We start from the raw sequence: 21,913 nt of genomic DNA, 5'->3' as shown, positions 1-21,913 counted from the left end.
CCTTCTGTCTCCCCTCCCCCAAGCAAAGCTGTCTGCCTCCCAACACACCCCTCCCCCAAAGCAGCCTCCTTTCCATCTCCGCCTCCAGTTCCTCCCTGACTGTCTCTCCGTGGCCCCCCTTCTGTCTCCCCCCCCCAAGCAAAGCTGTCTGTCTCCCAGCACACCCCTCCCCCAAAGCAGGCCCCTTTCCCTCTCCCCCTTCAGTTCCTCCCTGACTGTCTCTCCGTGGCCCCCCCTTCTGTCTTCCCGCCCCCCCAAGCAAAGCTGTCTGCCTCGCAGCACATTTTTTTTACCTCGAGTTGTGTGTTACCTCCAGAATACCTTATAATGTCCTATAAATAAAGCTCAAGGGATGTTTGGTTTGGTTTTTTGGGGGGAGGTTGTGAGGTGTGACTACCTTGCACTTTCCTGTACAGCATCGGTATGAGTATAATTTTGTCATATCATTTTCCTTTTGACTGCCAACGTTTTTCTCATTTCCTTCAAGCACCTTTCAGATTTCTCTTATTTGCCGCCCCTTTCCCGCAGTCCCGACAAACGTTCTGACTCCAGCAGGAGCCGCAGCACTCTAAGCACGCTGCTTCGCGGCCTGCTACTAGCCTGATTTGCTCTGCTGTGTCAGCCCCTGCTGGAGTCAGGATGTTTGTCGGGACCGCGGGGCAGGAAGAGAAGAGAAGCGGCGGCAAGAGACTAAGGGAGCCGAAAGGAGGGTCGGATGGGAGGCGGGACCGCGGGGGGTGAAGATAAGAGGAGCGGCAGCAAGAGACTAAGGGAGCCAAAGGGATGGGAGGATGAACGGGAGTTCGGGTGTGCCAGGGAGAGGAGTGAAGACGACCTAGTGGCTTGAGTCTTTTTTCGGAGCTTTCCTTTCCGCCCCTTGAGGTGTCGCAGCAGCTCCTCTCGATCCCTGCCAGTGAGAGGAGCCGACAGGAGAGCAGGATGTCCAGCGCTGGGATCCAGTCCTTCCGGCGAGTGTAGGTAGATGCTGGGGATTCGTGCATGCGCACTCCTGCGGCCACAGACCTACTGATCATGGAAGCACGCTGATAAGAGTGTGCATGCGCGGCTAGCGTTTTATTATATAGGATATGAAAAATGGATGGAAGAAATTGCATTAACAATTATTATGAGGGTGGAGTCAGGAGCAGAGTTTGGGCAGAGGTACTCGGTTAGCATTTGTTATGCTTAGGGGGTACGTGACTTGAAAAGGTTGAGAACACTGCTCTAGCCTAAGAGTTCTTAATATGAGATGTTTGCACCCCCAAGAGGTATAGGAAGAGCTCAGATGGGGTAGAGAGTCTTGAAATTTCTGGCAATTTATTGAACCTTTTTAGAGAACGTGAAGGTAGTTATTATGACAGTCATTGGTAATATAACTGTATACCACTGTAATTTTGGTGGCATGTTAGAAATTATCACTGTTGGTGGCCAAAGATGACAAATGTAGCTGTCAGTAATCACAAGTGAACACGTGAATTTGACCAATGGTATTAAACCAGAATTAACAAGATGGGAAAGACACATCTTTCCAGTTTTATTTATTTAAAAATGTATGTACCACATAAAAACTATGCGGTTTACAAAATTACATGCATATATATTAAAAATACTAAAACATGTTTCAACAGAACAGACATTTAAAACATCAGTCATAATAGGATCAAAAGATAATTACATTTACCTATAAATCCTAACCCCCACTCGCTTGTAAAGCACCCATGCCTAAGAAACTTCCTGACCCTTACTTGTCCTGTTTGTCTTTTTTATTAAACTGTAGGCTCTACTAAGCCAGGGACTCTTGAATGATTTAATGTACAGTCATGCGAACACATAGCAGTGCTATAGAAATAAGTAGTACTAATGACTCCATAGTAATGTGAAAAATTATCTGAATTTCTTTCCATGCTGCTGTCCAGAATGGCTAAGCACTCCAAAATCATATGTGACGGAATACCCTATTTCTATTGTGTATACACAGGAGTCTGTACTTTAGCTGTTGATTCCTACTTCCCAAGAAACTGCAGAAGGGTATTACTTTAAGATCTTGAACTCTTCCCCTCCTCAGTTTTTCCTCCTGCGAGCAAACTCAGGAGGTGTTTTCTGATCAGCTCTGCTTTTTGTAATTTTGGGGCATTTTTCCATTGAATTTCTTTGACTTAAGTGCTCAGAGGCCCCCTTCTTGGGCTTACTCCATTGGGGAAAGGACTCAGTCCCACATGGGTGGACTGCTGCACCCAGGCCAATCTCATCGAGTACCTGTGGAACCAGCCTGCTTTGTGTTCCTTCATGAGCTTGGGGGTCAGCCCCTGGGAGTGACTCACCTGCTAATTTCATCAGAGGCTTGAGCACAGGCTGTGTGGCCCCTGAGTAAAGAACCCTTTGGGTAACAGGAAGCCAGCTACGTAGTTTCTCACCCCATCACTGTGAGGGATCTTGGGGGTGGGAGTCCGTCGTTGTGATCTGTCTGAACAGCATTCAGAAGAATTCTTTGGCAAGGTTTGACTATTTCTGAGGCAGAAATCCTTTCCCTGCAGACAGGCTGATTCAGGAAAACAGGCACCAGACGTCGCAGTGAATTTTCCTATTATTCCCTAAGGGGAACACTGGGGGGGGGGGTCATGTAAATTTAATTTTTAAGGGTTTTTGAGATTAGGATTAGGTTCCCCCTCTTCCAAAACCGTAAAATCACTATTTTTTGTTCTGGCTTGAACGGTCCATTATTGGTGCAAATTTTCTGGTACCCCAACCTCCTTGGATTTTTAGTGATCTATTTTAAACTGTGGTTTTTCTGCCTCAAAACTGCTGTGTTTGATGGGCCGGGGGGAGGGTGTTCGGCCAGCTGCGGGCAGGGGAGGAGGGGGCCAATGGCAGGATGGACCAGGCATCCCTCTGCCATTTGTGGGTTGCGGGGGAGGGGGGTGCATTTGTCTGGAGGGGGGGGGGTTGAGAGGTCTCTGCCTGTCTTTTATTCTTTTTTTTTATGGGGCAGATATTTTATGTGTGTAACACGCACTAAATATCTGTGCCATGGGGAAAAAAATGAATAAAAAAAGACAGGCAGACCTGTCAAAAAACCAGCAGACCTGTCGGTAACTTACCAACAGGTCTGCAGCAGTCGGGTTTAGGATAGTAAAACCCGATTCAAAATAGCCAAGCAAATGTTAGTTAATCAATCGTTTGGCTATTTTGCATGGGGTTTTACTAATTTGCATGGGATGGATCGGAGATTCATCGAACAGCAGTTTAGTGAATTGGGTCGGGGAACAAGAATGATCGCAAAACCAGTGATTACTGACAGCTACATTTGTCATCTTTGGCCACCAACAGTGATAATTACTAACATGCCACCAAAATTGGTTTTGTGACCATCATTACAGGATCGGTAAGTTTAGTGAATCTCGGCCTTAGTTTCTTTGATACCTTTATCTCTAAACACAATGAGATCTTTGGGCACGAGAACAACTCATATGCATAAGCTCTCTTTTCCATCATTCAGAGGAATCAAGTCCATTAGTAAAATTTCACACATACTTACTAACTGCAATATGGAATGGACTACCTTCTCAAATTAGATCGTGTGTATCTCTTCAGATCTTTCGCAAAACCTTAAAAATCACTTTGTTTAATCACTTTTTAGGCTATAGCTCCAATGAATGTTAATGGATCTTTCTTTGTGACCTAATTATGTAAACCGAATCAAGCTCCTATTTTTAGGAGATGATTCGGTATATAAGTCTTAAGAATTAGATTAGAATGTAAGATTAGGTTCTTACCTCGGTAATCTTTTTTCTATTATAAGACAATAGGATTCAGTACGGCTCACTGGTGCTGGGCATCTAACCTTCAAAGCTGAAAATGTGACAGTAGTAGCATAGTAAGGGAGAGGTGGATTGCCCCGGGCACCATCTTAGGGGTGGCACTGGCACCTTTCCTCTTCCTCCCCCCATTCCTTCCCACATCACACCCCTCCTTCCTCCTGTCATACCTCCAGCTCTTCACTGGTGTGAGCAGCAACTCCAACCTTCTGCCCAGGCCAGCCTCGGCTCTCCCTCTGATGTCATTTCCTGGTCACGGGACAAGGTAGTGACATCAGAGGAAGAGCTGAAACTGGTGCGGGTAGCAGGTTGGAATTGTTTCTTGTATGGGGGAAGGGAAGGGTCACACATGGTGGGGAAACGCCACTACCCTGGGCACCTCCCACCCTCACTACGCCACTATGTGATGGTGATTGCTACTATAGATATTATCATTTATAGATGCTAATGAATAACAAAATGTTGCTGAGTAAAGCTGATAGGCTTTTTTCTAACGACACAGTTGAAGGGATGGATGTAGATTTGTTTGATGCTGATATCAATGGCCTACAATAAATAAGGAGTAATTATATGATGTGTTTGGCAAATTTAAATTTAACATTTATTTCTATATAAATATCCAATGTATGAGTACACTAGCTTGTCATGAACTCGCGAATCAGAAACTGTTGATTATTATACTATGGCTAAAAAGTGGTATGTCTACTAAAGAATGCTAGGAAATGGATTTAGTACATGCTAATATGGAACTTTACTAATATGGCCCTCAGGAGGCAGTTTGAGGCCCTTGCCCTAGGAGTTAAGGCGGTATCAGCTGTTTCTTTTGTAGCATACACCTGCCATTTGTGGCTGCGAATCATGGATGTGACAGCGGCTGGACCATTAACTCAGCTCATTCTAGCAGGGGTGGACTATGTGGATGACTCATTTTATGATATAATTAGATTCATGGCAAGAGTCTACACATAACTCTATCTCTGCCTGATGCACGCTCTGAACTGGGTGGATGATTCAACCTCCAAGGATATGCTTAACAGGCTCCCCTTCAAGGGACAGATGCTTTCTGGCAAAAGCCTGGATGATCTTATGGCCAGTGTGCAAGATTGTCCTCCCAATTCCTTACCAAATAGCAGACCTCGAGTGACTAGAAGCCAGAACCGAAGCTTCTTTCGGGGGTCCCAATGTTTTTGCCAGTATGCCCACAATGACAACCAAGAAACCCCAGTGATGCCTGTCCTTCAACTGCCCCATAGAGAAGTGAGGTAAGCTCTCGGACTTTCTGGATGGTGGAAAAGGGCCACTAGATTTCAAGTTTATTATAAAATTTGATTAATCGCTTATTCCAAATTCTAAGTGATGAACAAATTAATAAAATCACAAAAATTGGGGAACAAACATAACTAACAAAAAAAACAAAATCTTACAAAATATAATAAAGACTAATTTTATACACATAATAAAAACATGAGGAAAGAATTGGAAAAGAAATACAATCTGCTTAATAGAAGAAAAGACATTTAAGGTTAAAAACAATAGGAAGGGAAAGAAGAAAGAATCTCCAAACATATAAAGATAAAATGAAACTCCTAGACAGTTCTTTTAGTCATTAAATACATCTTTAAAAAGAAAGCTTTTGAGTTTGCTCTTAAATTTCTCCAAATTTTTTTCCTCTCTTAAGTAAATTGGAAGGGAATTCCAAGTTTGAGGAGCTGTAACGGAAAAGATGAAGTGTCGTCGTGTATTAATAATTTTAAGGGAGGGGATGATTAATAAATGGTGGTCATTAGACCTCAGTAATCTGGCTGAAGTATAAGGAATCAATAATTTGTAAATGAAAGCCGGGGTTTTATATATCATAGATTTAAAGGTAAGCAAACTTAATTTGTACATTATGTGATGTGCGACAGGAAGCCAGTGTGCTTTTTTAAGTAGAGGAGTCACATGATCAAATTTCTTGGCTTTCATAATAAGTTTAATTGATGCATTCTGGATGATCTGCAAACGTCTAATTTCCTTTTGAGCTATTACTTTTAATAGGGCATTACAATAATCTTTATCTGCCGTCATGTTTCTGTTTTTCTATTACGACAGATCTTTGGGTCTTAGGTATTGTAGAGAGGGTTACAAGAAAGAGTTTGCATACCCTCTGTCTGAGTGATTTGTAGATTCTCTGGCGATTGGGCAGTCCAAGTTTGGGTAATGTTAAACAGATTGCTGGATATTGAAGCCATAGAACCAATTCTGGACGAACACTCGGGCTTTTGCAGATACTCTGTATATTTTGCTGTGCCTAAGAAAGATTCCAACGATTGGTGGCCCATTCTGGATCTCAAACATGTCAGTGCTGCCTTGAGGGTTCCGCTTTTCAGATGGAGACAGTGAGATCTGTCATTCAGCGATCCAGCCAGGAGAGTTTCTTGCCACCCTGGATTTGACAGAGACTTATCTCCACGTTCCAGTTTTCTCAGCACACTGGATGCTCCTGTTCCTGAGATTACATGTGTTGGAAAATCAGTATCAATTCTCAGAACTACCATTTGGGCTAGCAGTGGCACCCAATAAGTTCACCAAGGGTGATGATGGTAGTAGCAGCTCATCTCTGCAAAGTGGACTGGCTGGTTCATCCTTATCTAGACGACTGGCTCATCAGAGCCCCCTCTCGAGAAGAAGGAGAAAGAGCAGTAGCATTAGTTGCCAGCCTATTCTGCAGGGGGAGTGGGGGTGGATGCACTGCAGTGGTCGCCTGGAAATGGACACCATCCCAGCAGATGTGTTCAATAAACAGGCTAGACCTGAGAGTGGTCCGCCTAGCTCTTCAAAACCTATAGTCAGTGCTGGAAGGCAGAGCCATAAGAACATTCTCAGACAAAGCCACAGCAGTGGCCTATGTCAGCCAGCAGAGAGGCACCAAAAATACATTGCTCGAACAGGAGGCAAAACTACTGTTTGCTTGGGCAGTAAAGTGCCTGTAGGCCATCACAGTGGTACACATAGCCGGAGTGAAGAATGTGCAAGCGAGCTACCTCAGCAGACAGACATTGGACCTGGGAGAGTGGTTGTTGGCCATATGGGCATTTCAAGGCATGGTTGGATGTTGGGGGGGGGGGTGTCTGATGTTTGATCTGATGGCAGTGGCATGCAACAAGAAAGCGCCTTGATTTTTCAGCTGAAGATATGAGACCGGAAGTGCAGGGCTGGACATCATGGTGCAACCATGGCTGAAGGCTGAACCGTCGTGCAACCATGGACTACTATATGTGTTTCCTCCATGGCCCAAATAGGTTAGGTGGTCCGTCACATAGCATCTCACCTAAGGAGGGTGATCCTGGGAACTCGGGATTAGCCTAGTCATCCTTGGTATGCAGATCTAGTACTGCTACAAGTGGACAAATATCTCCGGCTCCAGGTGTATCCGGACTTGCTCACACAGGGGCCAATTGATCTAGAAAATCCTGGTCTCTTTGGTCTTATGGCATGGCTCTTGAATGCGTGGCACTAGCCAAGAATGGATATTCAGTAGTGGTCATTACCATCCAACTGAAGGCCAAGAAACCATCCACTCTTTTGGCATATTGGCATATGGGGTACTTTTCAGTGCTGGCGTAATAGGGAGACTCTGGAGCCCAACAAAGCCCCAGTATCGTAGGTACTGGCCTTCCTTCAAGAGGGGCTACACAAGGGATTAGCAGTGGTGTTTCTTTAGGTGCAGATGGCAAGCCTGGGCTTGCTTTAGAGGCTGAGAGAGGCGATTCTCCCCTGACTGCTTACTCAGACATGATTAGATTCTTCAAAGAGTCCCTGAGATTTAGGCTGCCGATCCGAGATTCCTTCCCTTCCTGGAATCTCAACATTGTGTTGGAGGGTCTTTGCTGGGCCCCATATGAGCCTTTGGAGGAAGCTTCTCTCAATGATCCTAAGATCAAAGTGGTGGTCCATGGTTGTAATTACGTAGGCTAGAAGATAGAATTGCAAGCTTTGTCTTGCAGGGAACCATTTCTTAGGATCATGGAAATGGGAGTGACTTTGCATACCTTGACAAAGTTTGTTTCAGCATTTCACATCAACCAGGAAATCAGACTACCAGCCTTTCAACCTACAGGTTCAAAGAAGAAAGACAAGGCTTTAAAGCTGCTGGACATCCACAAAATTCTCTTGCGTTGCCTGGAAGTGACTAATGAGTTTCATCTTTCAGACCATCTCGTTGTCTTAGCTAAAGAGTCAACCTGAGCCAGACTAGCCTCCAAGGCCCCCATTTCCTGGTGGATTTGGACAGTGATCTCCTCTACCTATATTGTCTGCGGCAGATAACCACTTGTGTCATTGAAAGCACATTTGACCGAAGGAGTAGTCTCGGGTGGAATCGAGGGCGATACCTCCGGAGGAGGTATGTAGATCTGCGACATAGTCTTCCCTACACACTTTCACTAGATTCTATAGGGTGAATGTGGCAGCGCAAGTGTATTCTGCTTTTGGATCCTCAATACCGAAAGCAGGCTTACCTCTCCCACCTGGGAATTCAGGGACTGCTTGGTTATCTTCCTAAGGTTCAGCATACTATTCCTATTACACTGAAAAGAGAGATTAGGTTCTTAACTTGATATCTTTTCCAGTAGATAGGAATGGTATGCTGAATCTCCCGCACGATAATTTTTGATACACCTCTTTATGCCTTATGCTTCATGGTTCTCTCCTTAGCTGAGACTTCTCTGCCAGTCCGATTATGGGTTCAGAATCAGTTTGTATATAGATCTAAAGAGATAGTTGAGCTTTTCTAATATTCAAGCTGTTGCTTTTGTTTGGTGTTTTACTGTTCAGTGGTAATGTTCGTTCATTTATAGACTGTCGAGTCATATTATGACCACCCATTAATATCCAGAATAACTGCCCCTGGCAGCACAGAGTGACTCAGTAAGATGCTAGGTGGTTGCTAGAGGTTTCTGGAAACAAGAAATCTGAAGTGTGTCCAACAGTTGCTGATGGGTGTGTGGTGATGGATCCAGTCATTGAATATGTCGATCAAGGTGGTCCCAAATGTCCTCAATTGGGTTAAGGTCATAAGTTAAACAGCACCGATTTCAGTTTACTCTCCTCCATTGAGAAACATGACCATTTAACCCTACCCTCTGTTTTCTATCCATAGCCAATTCCTAATCCCCAACTGAATTTTGCCACCTATCCCATGAGACTTTAATTTACTCAGGAGCCTCTCATGAGGAACTTTATCAAAAGCTAGATACACTACTAGCAATCATCAGAAGAAGGGAGATGTTGATTCCCCTGTATAGGTCGTTGATGAGGCCGCACTTGGAGTATTGTGTTCAGTTTTTGGAGGCTGTATCTGGCGAAGGATATAAAAAGATTTGAAGTGGTCCAGAGGAAGGCGACAAAAATGGTAAGAGGTATGAACAAAAAGAAGTATGAGAAGAGACTGGAAGACTTAAATATGTATACTCTGCAGGAGAGGAGGGATAGGGGAGATATGATAAGACGTTTAAATGCTTGAGAGGCATTAATATAGAACCAAATATTTTCCAGAGAAGAAAAAATGGCATAATTAGAGGGCATAATTTGAGGTTACAGGGAGGAAGACTTAGGAGCAATGTTAGGAAATTGTTCATGGAAAGGATAGTAGATGCCTGGAATGCCTTCCAGAGTGAAGTGATGAAGAGGAAAACAGTGCTGCAAGAAAGCATAGAATAAAAATAGAGGATCTCTAATTAGAAAGCAAAGGATGTAAATTAAAGAATTAAGGCCGGTATTGGACAGACCTGCACAGGCTGTGTTCCATATATGATGATTCGGTGTAGTATGGGCTAGGGTGGGTATCAATGGGAACTTCACTAATATGGAACATGAGGATGTTACTGGCCTGACTTTACGGTAGATATCCTGCAAACAACGGGATGGTTGGATAGGTTAGCGTGAGCTTGGACGGCAATTTCAGCATTTGGAACCTAGAACAATACCAGACTTTATAGTCTACGGCCCAGGAATATCAAAGAAGAGACAAGTTAATCTAATCATGTATTTTTTAATGGGAATAACTTAAGGGCAGACTGGATGAACCATTTAGGTTTTTATCTGCTGTCATTTACTATGTTATTATGTCTGGAGAATTCGGAGGCCAGGGAAGTAGTTGGAAGTCTTGGTCGTACTTTGCAAAGTACTCGTGACCAATTCTGGCGATATGATTTCACATTGTCCTGTTGTAAGATTTATTTATTTATTTATTTAAAAAATTTCTATACCATTTAAAACTAAGCGGTTTACATGAATTACATACATAAATTATTTAAAAAAACATAATTTAACAAACAATCGTAAAACATATCTGTAAAATATAGCAGGAAAAGCTTGAATAAAAAGATCATGAATAATTCTTCAGCTAAACCAGAGAAAATTACTTACTAGAAAAAAGCATCTACAAATAATTGTGTCTTTAGCAATTTTCTAAACAAGCCCCTTTCACGACAGTTTCGTATTTGGCCCACAAGGGAGTTCCATTGGCCCTAAGGTAGACCGTCAACATATATTGGTGTACTTGATCGGCAAGGATGGAGAGATATCCATATCAATTGAGAATACCTTCCAGATATATCAAGGGGCCCAGCTCATACCAAGAAAACATTTCCCAGACTATAACGCTGCTGCTACCAGTTTGTGTATGTCCAACAATGGTTGCTGGGTGTTTGTTCTTGGTGGTTTCACGCCTGACATGCCAACATCCATCCATTTGATGGAGCTCAGAATGTGACTCATCGGAGAAGGCAACCCTATGCCAATTGGTGCAAGTCCAATGTCAGTAGTCCTGTTCAAATTGGAGCTTTTTTTTTTGTGATAAGCTCTCATAGAAACAAGCAGCAGAAAAGGGCTATAGCCCACCAAGTCTGCCCATTCCAAGTATCCCCTTCCCTGAATTTACTCCCTTAAAGATCCCATGTGAGTATCCCATTTTCTCTTAAAATCCGTCACGCTGCTGGCCTTTATCACCTGGAGTGGGAGTCTGTTCCAATGATCCTCTACTCTTTCAGTGAAGAAGTACTTCCTGGAGTCGCCATGAAACTTCCCTCCCCTGATTTTCACCGGATGCCCTCTGGTGGTCGAGGGTCCCATGAGCCAGAAGATATCATCTTCTGACTCGATGCGTCCTGTGATGTACTTATATGTTTCAATCATATCTCCCCGTTCTCTTCTTTCCTCAAGTGAGTACAGCCGCAATTTTTTTAATCTTTCTTCATACGTGAGATCCTCGAGCCCCAAGACCATCCTGGTGGCCGTTCGCTGAACCGACTCGATCCTCAGCACGTCCTTTCGGTAGTGTGGTCTCCAAAACTGAACACAGTACTCCAAGTGTGGCCTCACCATGGCTCTGTACAACGGCATCATAACTTCAGGTCTCCTGCTGACGAAACCTCTGCAGATACACCCCATCATTTGTCTTGCCATGGAGGAAGCCTTCTCCACTTGATTGGCAACCTTCATGTCCTCACTAATGATCACCCCTAGGTCGCGTTCCGCCGTGGTCCTAACCAAGGTCTCACCATTTAGTACATAAGTTCTACGCGGGTTTCTCTTACCCAGGTGCATTATCTTGCATTTTTTAGCATTGAAGCCTAGCTGCCAAGTAGTTGACCATTGTTCCAGCAACATTAGGTCATGTGTCATATTATCAGGTAATAAGCTTTTGCCTACTATGTTGCAAAATTTGGCGTCGTCGGCGAACAGTGAGCATGGGTGCAGTCACCAGCTGTCTGTTCCGGAGCCCCATTCGCTGCAGTCATTTTGGACACACATCTAGAACATAAGAATAGCCTTACTGGGTTATACCAATGGTCCATCAAGCCCAGTAGCCCGTTCTCACAGAGGCCACTCCAGGTCACTAGTACCTGGCCAAAACCCAAGGAGTAGCAATATTCCATGCTATCGATCCAGGGCAAACCTTACTGGGTCAGACCAATGGTCCATCATCCCCAATAGCCCATTCTCACATTGGCCAATCCAGGTCCCTAGTACCTGGCCAAAGCCCCCTGTTTTCTGGATGGTGAGTTGTTCCACGGTAGCGTGCTGATTGGCTCATACCAACTTGCGCAGCCGATGTTCACCTCTTGCTTCAATAGCTCATGCTGCCCCACAGTGACCATGTCAAGTCTGGAAAAAGGTTCCATTCGTCCACTCATGGTACACTTTAACCACAGTAGTCCATGAACAGTTCACAAATGTCGCTATATCCGAAATGCTGCCGCCCTTATCCCGGAAGCTGATGATCATGCCTTTTTCAATATTTGATGAATCACACTTTTTGCCTATGACAGCTTTGGTTGCTATGTTATGTTTATATTTATTGGAAGCTTTTATACTGCTACTACCGTATTTTCACGCATATAATGTGCGCGTTATATGTGTGAGCGCGTTGTACAAAATTTTTTTTACATAGTTCCCCCCCGACGTCTGATTCACCCCCCCCCCCCCGCAGGACCGCTCGCACGCACCCGCACCCCCACCCTGAAGGACCGCTCGCACCCCCACAGCGTCCCGACCCCCTCCCCATCATGTAGAAGCTCCTACCGGTGTCCTGCTGCTTCCTCTTGGCGGTCCCGGCCCTTCTGTGAACCCTGCGCCTGCGCTGCTTCCTCTTCCGGCGGTCCCGCCCTTTCTCTGATGTCAAGCCCTCTTGCCCCGCCGACTCCCCGACACGATCGGGGCAAGAGGGAGCTCAAGCCCTCTTGCCCTAGCCAACCGCGGCACCCCCGACACGATTGGGGCAAGAGGGAGCTCAAGCCCTCTTGCCCCCCCGACTCCTCGACACGATCGGGGCAAGAGGGAACTCAAGCCCTCTTGCCCCAGCCAACCGCGACACCCCCGACACAATCGGGGCAAGAGGGAGCTCAAGCCCTCTTGACTCCCCGACACGATCGGGGCAAAAGGGAGCCCAAGCCCTCTTGCCCCGCCGACTCCCCAACTCCCCGACAATATCGGGCCAGGAGGGAGCCCAAGCCCTCCTGGCTCTGGCGACACCCTCTCCCCTCCTCCCCCCCCGCTAGTTGTTCGGGCCAGGAGGGAGCCCAAACCCTCCTGGCCACTGCGACCCCCCCTACCCCGCACTACATTACGGGCAGGAGGGATCCCAGGCCCTCCTGCCCTCGACGCAAACCCCCCTCCCCCCAACGACCGCCCCCCCCCAAGAACCGCCGACCCGCGACCCCCCTGGCCGACTCCCACGACACCCCCACCCCCCTTCCCCGTACCTTTGTGTAGTTGGCTGGACAGACGGGAGCCAAACCCGCCTGTCCGGCAGGCAGCCAACAACGGAATGAGGCCGGATTGGCCCATCCGTCCCAAAGCTTCGCCTACTGGTGGGGCCTAAGGCGCCTGGGCCAATCAGAATAGGCCTGGGAGCCTTAGGTCCCTCCTGGGGGCGGGGCCTGAGGCACATGGGCCCAACCCGAACATGTGCCCAAGGCCCCGCCCCTAAGCGGTCCTTCAGGGTGGGGGTGCGGGTGCGGGTGGGAGTGCATGCGAGCGGTCCTTCGGGGTGGGGATGCAAGCGGTCCTGCGTGGGGGTGAATCGGACGTCAGGGGGGGCATCAGGCTTTCAGGGTGGGGACAGGACTTCAAGGGGGAGAGGAGAGTCGGGGCGGGCGAAAGGAGAGTCGGGGTGGCTAGAGGAGAGTCGGGGCGGGCGAAAGGAGAGTCAGGCGGCGACGGGAGAGTCAGGCAGCATGCGCGGTATACGGGTGTGCGCGGTATACAAAAAATTTTTTGCATAAATTTTGGTTTCCCGCGCGCTATACCCGTGTGCGCGTTTTACATGGGTGCGCGTTATCTACGTGAAAATACGGTAATGACGGGGGAGTCAATTCAGAGCAGTTTGCATGAGCTTTAGTAATTGTGTTACAATAGATGAGCTTCAATAAAGGTGTTACAATACATGAGCTTTGGTACAGGTGTTACAATACATGAGCTTCAGTAAAGGTGTTATAATACACGAGTTAAATATATATATATCTTAACTATTTATATCATCTTTGTACGTACACTACTATTATAGTTTCTGTGTATCATATATTCATCTTTCTTTGTATTATTTGTGAGTTCACCCTGACATGTTCCAATTGGTAGTAGCCTGCTGTTTCCTCCATGTTGTTGTTCCCCCTATTGTTTCTTTATTTGCTAAAGTGTTTTGTGTAGAGTATCGTCTTTATTCTTTTCTTCAACTTTTTGGTGTCCTTTTCTAGTTTTAATTCCCTCCGGAAGGGAGTTTTACCACATTGGGGTCATCACTGAGAACATTCTTTTCCTGACTCTTTTGTATTTGATGTTTCTGAAGGAGGGTATTTCCAGTAGATATTCTAGGCTCGTGCACAGGGCGCAAGTTGGTTTATGGTTATCTATTCTGTTTGCTAGGTATTGCGATTCTGAAAGTTGAATGATTTTTTGTGTCAGCAACATGATCTTGAATTTCACCCTGATTTCAGTCAGGAGCCAGTGCAACTTGCTAATATCCCATCTTATATACACATGAAGTCTGCGCGCGACACGTGCATTCGTTCATTGGTTGTGCATCCCTGATGACAGAGGTAGGCGGTGGTCATAATAATGTGACTCGACCGTGTACATTTCAATTTCGTTATTGACTGTTATAACATTATATGAGCAGATCAGAACTTTAGTTTTGAGGAGTTCCATGTGTCCCTCCTTCTCCTATCTTTTATTCTAGAGCTTTTGCATGCTTTGGAATGAACTAAAGGGGGCAGCAGACTCCTGGGAGAAGAAAGATGTTTCATCTTTCTGCAGTATGCTCAAGAGAATAAACGGAGTACTCTAAGTTTCAGCATACCATTCCTATTTGCTGGAAAATATATTATCAAGGTAAAGATCATTAATAATCTCTTTTTAGGGGGTAATAAGGGCTCCTGTGTTATGGATACTCTGATTAGCACACACAAATGTTGAAACACTAACTGAATAGAGCATCCTCGCCCATTCTCTATCCCTGACATGCCCTCTGCAAAAATAAATGCAAAATATAGAATAGCAAGATAGTTACCACAGAAGTCTTCAACACACTTTGCATATAGTATGAATGCTTTTTTAGTAGACATATCCTAAAGTGTAGCAGTTTCAAAGTTACATGAATTAATTAATCTAGAAAATTTAACCACACTAGAAAAGCTAGAGTTGTTACAACTGTTTGTTCTATTCTGAGGAGAGCTTGTTGCATTCTGAGTCATATCTGTTTGTAATACTAATTGTGAAGTTAAATGTTAGTTTGAAAATATTTTCTTAGTGAGTGTTATAATTAGAATCTTCTGTGTCACAAGAAGCAAAGTTATGGCAGAGCTTGAAAGACAAGGTAAAATACTAAAGTTTGTTATCTTTACTAAAACAACTCTTTCAATCTGTAAGGTATTGTTCAAGATAGCAGTGTTCAGCTGACTGTAGAAAAAGATAACAGGCCATTTTTTCCTATTAATTCTTTCTGGGTAATCTCTAGGAACATACCAGTGCTACCCTTTTTATCAAGATAAATTTTATGTGGGTGACAAGTTGCCTGAACAAAATTTGAACACTGATCAGATTTGGGAGGATTTCATTTATCAGGTTTTGGCGTTCATTATCAAAGAGCATGGACTTACAAAGTTCCATAAGTCTATGTGCTTTGAAAATTAGCCTCTGTATGTAACTTTGCAAACATTAGCCTCTTTATGTGACTTTTCAAACATAAGCCAAATAGACTTTCTATCTCAGTGGATGGACCGACTATGAACCAACTAATTATAAAGACAGTTTATTGTATCAGAGTTATTGAGTTCCTTGTAAATAGTACCAGATTTACTTTATGGAACAAAACTAGTTTTGGTGGCCGAAAATAAGATTATTTTCCCCCAAAATTATGGTATATATGAGTTTAAAAGGACATGCAGGGTCTTCCTTCTGATTACAGGCATGATGTATTTTAATGAAGATTATTCAAAATTGAGTAGCTGTATCTTGAAGACCAATTTTTCATTTGAAAATATCTTTTCCTTTGTTGGTTTCTTCATCTAATATAATAAAGCCCTAAGTGCGCATGCGCACTCCCACCTGCGTGCTCCCGTTTTCCGTGCGCTGTAGGGACCAGCAGGTAGGAATGCGCATGTGCGCGGAGCCTGTCGGCCGCGGCGGCTCTTGCCGTCTGAAGGATAAAGCCAAGATGCATGGAGCTGGAAGGGAGAGGAGCTGCTCTCCTCCCCTCCCCCAATGGTCTTAAAAACCCCCAGAGCTCGCTTCGGGTCCAGCAAGGGCTGCGGGTCCTAAAACCTTCCGATTCAAGCAGCGTCTGCAGCACTCTACACACGCTGCTTCGGGGCCTTCTACTGCCCTGATTTGCTGGGCAGTAGAAAGCCCTGAAGCAGTGTGTGTACAGTGCTGCAGACGCTGCTGGAATCGGAAGGTTTGTCGCGACCGTGGGAAGGGAAGGGGGGGGGGGGCGGTAAGGGACTAATGGAGCCGGCCAGACCGCGGGAAGGGAAAGAAGGGGTAGGAGAAACACTGCTGCTGCTGCTGCACAGGGAAGTGGTGTGGGGGGAGGGAAATGGAGGGGGAGGGAATGCTGCTGTGGCTGCTACACAGGGAAGTGGTGGGAGAGAAATGGTGCTGCATAGGAGGCAGGGAGAGAGACAGAAAGACAGACAGACAAAGGGGGCCAGGGAGAGAGACAGAGAGCGGGAGGGAGAGAGAGACAGAAATAAAGACACACAGACATATATTCTAACACCCGTTAATGTAACGGGCTAAAATACTAGTTTTAAAATAAAACCTTCTCTCTTATACATACATTTATATTTAAAAGTTTTTTAAATAATGAAGTAAAACAATTTAAATGTTGATAGATAATTATGCAGTAGTCATAATTATACTTGTGATAAAATATAGAGCCTTTTAACATACCTTTGATTAAAATATAGAAATATTTTTACATATCTCCCCCCTCCCGTTTTACTAAGCCGCAGTAGAGGTATCTTCTACGTCCCTGAGCACTAAAAGCTTTGATGCTGCTCTGACGCTCATATGAGCATCGGATCATTTAGCACTCTGGGTCGCAGTAGAAACCTCTCCACAGTTTAATAAAAGGGGGCCTTAGTTAGCATACATGTTAAAGAAATAACCTATTAAATTGTTTAAGAAAATAAATAGTAATGCATGTTTTAAATTCTTTTTAAAAAGGGGCAGAGATCTGAGTGTTTCTTGATATACACTAAGGCCCGGATTATGTAAAGGATGCCTGTCCTGGGCGTTCTATACAGAATTGGGCCTACACCCGCCCAAAGTAAACCCGATTCTGTAACCGACGTCCATGTTGCATACGACGGTTACAGAATCGGGTTTGTTTAGACGTGGCTGCTATACTTAATCGTGGCAAGGGATCTATCTCCCTGTGGTGATTAGTATAGCGGCTACAGACGCCAGTGTCCCCTCCCCAACCTCCCCCCCCCCCGCCAATGATCATAGCAGGATGGTCCCAATCAGGCCCTAGGATCCTGTGGGTTGGGCAGGGGAGGGGCGTGCCCGCTTCATTTGGACAGAGGCGGGCCTGCTAGCTGGATGGTGTGAGGACCCATCCAGCAAACTTGCAGGAAAGCCCGAGGGGGGGGTTCCGGGGTGGGATTTTCATTGGGCTGGGTCTGTCAGGAGGGGTTGGGTACTCTCCTGCCGGCGATCTTCGGGGGGGGGGGGGGGGCCTTGGGGGTCCGGCAGGAGGAGTTGGGCACCCTTCTGCCGGTGATCTTTGGGGGGGCCGTTGGGGGTCCAGGGAGGGTGGTTGGTGCATTTTGTTTGGGGGGAAGGAAGGGTTGTAAGGCAGGAAGGGTTGGGTACCCTCCTGCCAGCAATCTTTAGGGGGGGCGGGTTCTGTCGGCAGGAGGAGTTGGGCACCCTCCTTCCGGCGATCTTCGGGGGGGTGGTTGTGGAGGGGGAGACTGGCGGCTGTAGCCCCGCCGCTATACTAATCACGGCAATGAGATCCCTTGCTGTGATTAAGTATAGCGGCCGCGTCTACTTACCATGTAGGCCAGCATTTTGCTAGCCTACATTGTAAGCGTCTCCCGCTCTACGAGGGAGACGTATAGGGCCGCCTAGGTTCGCCTAAGGCTACCGCCTAGCCTTAGGCAAGCTTAGGCGGACTTGCGGGCTTCCCTAGGCTCCCGGAGGTGCCTTCAATATAGGCAGCCTGCCTGGGGAGAATTTTTTTTTTTTTTTAGAAAACGTGCTTCCTGATTGGCTGATTAGACAGCTGTAGGACGCCTAGAAAACATAGAAAAAAAAGCGGCAGAAAAGGGCTATAGCCCACCAAATCTGCCCATTCCAAGTATCCCTCCTCCCTGAGTTTACTCCCTTAAAGATCCCACGTGAGTATCCCATTTTCTCTTAAAATCCGTCACGCTGCTGGCCTTTATCACCTGGAGTGGGAGTCTGTTCCAATGATCCACCACTCTCTCGGTGAAGAAGTACTTCCTGAAGTCGCCATGAAACTTCCCTCCCCTGACTTTCAGCGGATGCCCTCTGGTGGTCGAGGGTCCCATGAGCCAGAAGATATCATCTTCTGACTCGATGCGTCCCGTGATGTACTTATATGTTTCAATCATATCTCCCCGTTCTCTTCTTTCCTCAAGTGAGTACAGCCGTAATTTCTTTAGTCTTTCTTCATACGTGAGATCCTTGAGCCCTAAGACCATCCTGGTGACCGTTCGCTGAACCGACTCGATCCTCAGCACGTCCTTTCGGTAGTGTGGTCTCCAAAACTGAACACAGTACTCCAAGTAAGGTCTCACCATGGCTCTGTACAACGGCATCATAACTTCAGGTCTCCTGCTGACGAAACCTCTGCAGATACATCCCATCATTTGTCTTGCCCTGGAGGTGGCCTTCTCCACTTGATTGGCAACCTTCATGTCCTTGCTAATGATCACTCCTAGATCGCGTTCCGCCGTGGTCCTAACCAAGGTCTCACCATTTAGTACATAAGTTCTACGCGGGTTTCTCTTACCCAGGTGCATTATCTTGCATTTTTTAGCATTGAAGCCTAGCTGCCAAGTAGTCGACCATTGTTCCAGCAACAGTAGGTCGTGTGTCATATTATCAGGTAATAAGCTTTTGCCTACTATGTTGCAAAGTTTGGCATCGTCGGCGAACAGTGATACCCTTCCTCTAAGTCCCTGCGTCATATCTCTTATGAATAAGTTGAATAGAATTGGGCCCAGGACCGAGCCCTGCGACACTCCACTGATCACGTCCGATACTTCGGATAGGGCACCGTTCACCACCACCTTCTGAAGTCTACCGCTCAACCAATCCCCAACCCATGTAGTTAGAGTGTCTCCTAATCCTATCGATTTCAGCTTGTTCAGTAATCTTCAATGAGGGACGCTATCAAATGCTTTACTGAAGTTCAAATATACCACGTCCAGTGACTCTCCGGCGTCCAGTTGTCTAGTAACCCAGTCAAAAAAGCTAATCAGATTAGATTGGCAGGATCTACCCTGGGTTGAACCCGTGTTGGTGTGGATCACGCAGTTTTTCTTCGTCTAGGATTGTGTCAAGATTCTGTTTGATCAGTGTTTCCATTAGTTTACACACTATAGACGTGAGACTCACTGGTCTGTAATTTGCTGTCTCTGTCCTGCAGCCCTTTTTGTGGAGTGGGATTACGTTGGCGGTTTTCCAGTCCAAGGGGACTCTTCCTGTGATTAGGGAAAGATTGAAAAGAACAGATAATGGTTCAGCCAGGACTTCCCTTATCTCCCTGAGCATTCTGGGGTGTAGGTTATCCGGTCCCATGGCTTTGTTTACTTTGAGTCTTGATAGTTCGTCGTAAACGCTACTGGGTGTAAATTCGAAATATTGAAACGGGTCTTTCTGGTTATCTCCCGTCTGCAGCTGTGGACCAGCTCCCGGCATTTCGCGGGTGAACACTGAACAGAAGTATTGGTTTAGTAGTTCTGCCTTCTCAGAATCTGATTCCGCAAAGTTACCGTCCGATTGCTTCAGGCGTACTATCCCATTTTTGTTTCTTTTCCTGTCATTAATATAGCTGAAGAAAGATTTATCCCCTTTCTTAATTTTCCGTGCTAGCTCTTCCTCCATTCGGAGTTTGGCCTCTCTGACTGCTGTTTTGACAGCTTTAGATCTGTCTAGATAGTCCTCTTTTGCCCCCTCTCTGCCTAAATGTTTGTAGGTGATAAATGCGTCTTTTTTCTGTTTAACTAGGTCAGAAATTTCTTTACTGAACCATTGGGGTCTTTTGTTTCTTCTGCGTTTACTTACTGTCTTTATGTATCAGTCTGTTGCTTCGTGTAGTATGGACTTTAGAGACGACCACATGTCCTCCACATTGTCAGATTTTGCTTGTTTATGTAGCTCCTGATGGACAAAATCTCCCATGCGGATGAAGTCTGTGCCTCTAAAGTTGAGAACCCGTGTTGTTGTGTTTGTTTTAGGGAAACCTTTCTTGAGGTTGAGCCATACCATATTATGGTCGCTGGAGGCCAGTGTGTCTCCTACCGAGACTTCTGTGACGCTATATCCGTTGGTGAGACTAGGTCTAGTAATGCCTGGTCCCTGGTGGGCTCCAATACCAATTGCTTGAGACGTGCACCCTTTATGGGTGCCTACAGCTGCCTACAATTGGGACGCACTTTGCAGAATCAGGGCCTAAAGGCCTGGATTCTCTAAACAGTGCCATTAGCAGCAGCCACTTAGTAAAGTGGCACCAATCGTGCATCAATCACACGATAGTGCTGTTTAGAGAATCGCAGCCACATTGAAAGTAGGTGGCAGAAATGTAGATCAGGGTTTTACAGACCTACATTTATGACATCTATTTTCAACAAGAAACTCGACCATGGAGGCGCTTGCCAGCACCTATGTTCACTTTCAGTGTAAACCATGCCTACTTTAGACTTAGACATTAGTAAACACCTCTGTGGTCTAGAGTTGGACGCTGTTTGTTTCTACAATTTTTTAAAAATTTTATTTGGTTTTAAATGATGCAGTCAATTACCACACCATTTATCATCAGTTAGGCAGCAGTAGGGTGCCTACCACTGCCTAACTTTTGGCAAAGTTGAGAATTTGGACCTAAGTATTATTTCCTTTTGCTTTATAGATAACATTTCAATAATATAATTTTTTTGTCTTGTAGAATAATGACACAGAAGATGAGGAAAAATTATGGCGCGATCTGATTATGGAAAGAGTCACCAAATCTGCTGATGCCTGTCTTACAACTGTCAACATTATGACTTCACCAAATATGCCAAAAGCTGTATATATAGAAGATGTGATAGAAAGAATTATTCAGTACACTAAATTTCATTTACAGAACACATTGTATCCACAGTATGATCCTGTCTACAGAGTGGATCCTCATGGTGGTTAGTATAAAATGAACAAATATAAAGAAAAAATGTATAAAAAAATAGGTCTCTGGACAATTCAGAAGTGAAAAAAAAAAAGCTGCACAGAGGGCATGAAAATTATGCTCTGTTGGCATTGGCTTAGCTTAATAATGTAAGAAAGTGTATGCAGTTTCTTCAGAAGAGGGGTCTATTCATATAAGTAGGCATGCCACCCTTCTACATGCCAGGGGTTATATTCAGGCCTCAAAAACTAAATATCATAAGACCAAAAAAATCTGCTCATCTGATACAGCCCTACCATTGAAACACAATCTATGTCAGATGTTCTACTATGTTCTTATGTTCTTATTGTAGCTTACTTTTGGGAGATGATGAAGTCCCATTTGATTTAAAGACAGAGGATATGCTCGGGACCAAGACATTGGACATCTTTAGTTCTATCACTATCATTGTCCTGTCCCGCTTACTTATGGGAGATGATGAAGTCCCATTTGATTTAAAGACAGAGGATATGCTCGGGACCAAGACATTGGACATCCTTTAGTTCTATCACTATCCTTGTCCTGTCCCCATGAGTTCTATCCATGTCCCTGCCCTTTCCCAGCAAGCTCTGTCCTTATGTGCCCAAGCTTCAAGTACTTATGATTTTAAAGTGTTAGAGGCTGGTGCAGATGAGGACAGAGCTCACAGGGATGGGACGGA

General features: G+C 45.3%; 1 protein-coding gene across 1 annotated transcript in view; it reads left to right on the top strand.

Moving 5' to 3' along the window:
* Window positions 1-21,913, top strand: part of NIPBL (NIPBL cohesin loading factor) — a 1,354,860-nt gene that overhangs the window by 734,866 nt on the left and 598,081 nt on the right. The window contains 1 exon segment of the mRNA XM_033932779.1: window positions 20,995-21,226. Within this exon segment, the coding sequence (XP_033788670.1) occupies window positions 20,995-21,226 (232 nt within the window).

This window comes from Geotrypetes seraphini, chromosome 1, assembly GCF_902459505.1.
Source record: "Geotrypetes seraphini chromosome 1, aGeoSer1.1, whole genome shotgun sequence".
NCBI classification, from domain to species: domain Eukaryota; kingdom Metazoa; phylum Chordata; class Amphibia; order Gymnophiona; family Dermophiidae; genus Geotrypetes; species Geotrypetes seraphini.
The sequence above is the reverse complement of the archived record's forward strand: the minus strand, read 5'-3'. Positions and strand labels throughout refer to the sequence as shown.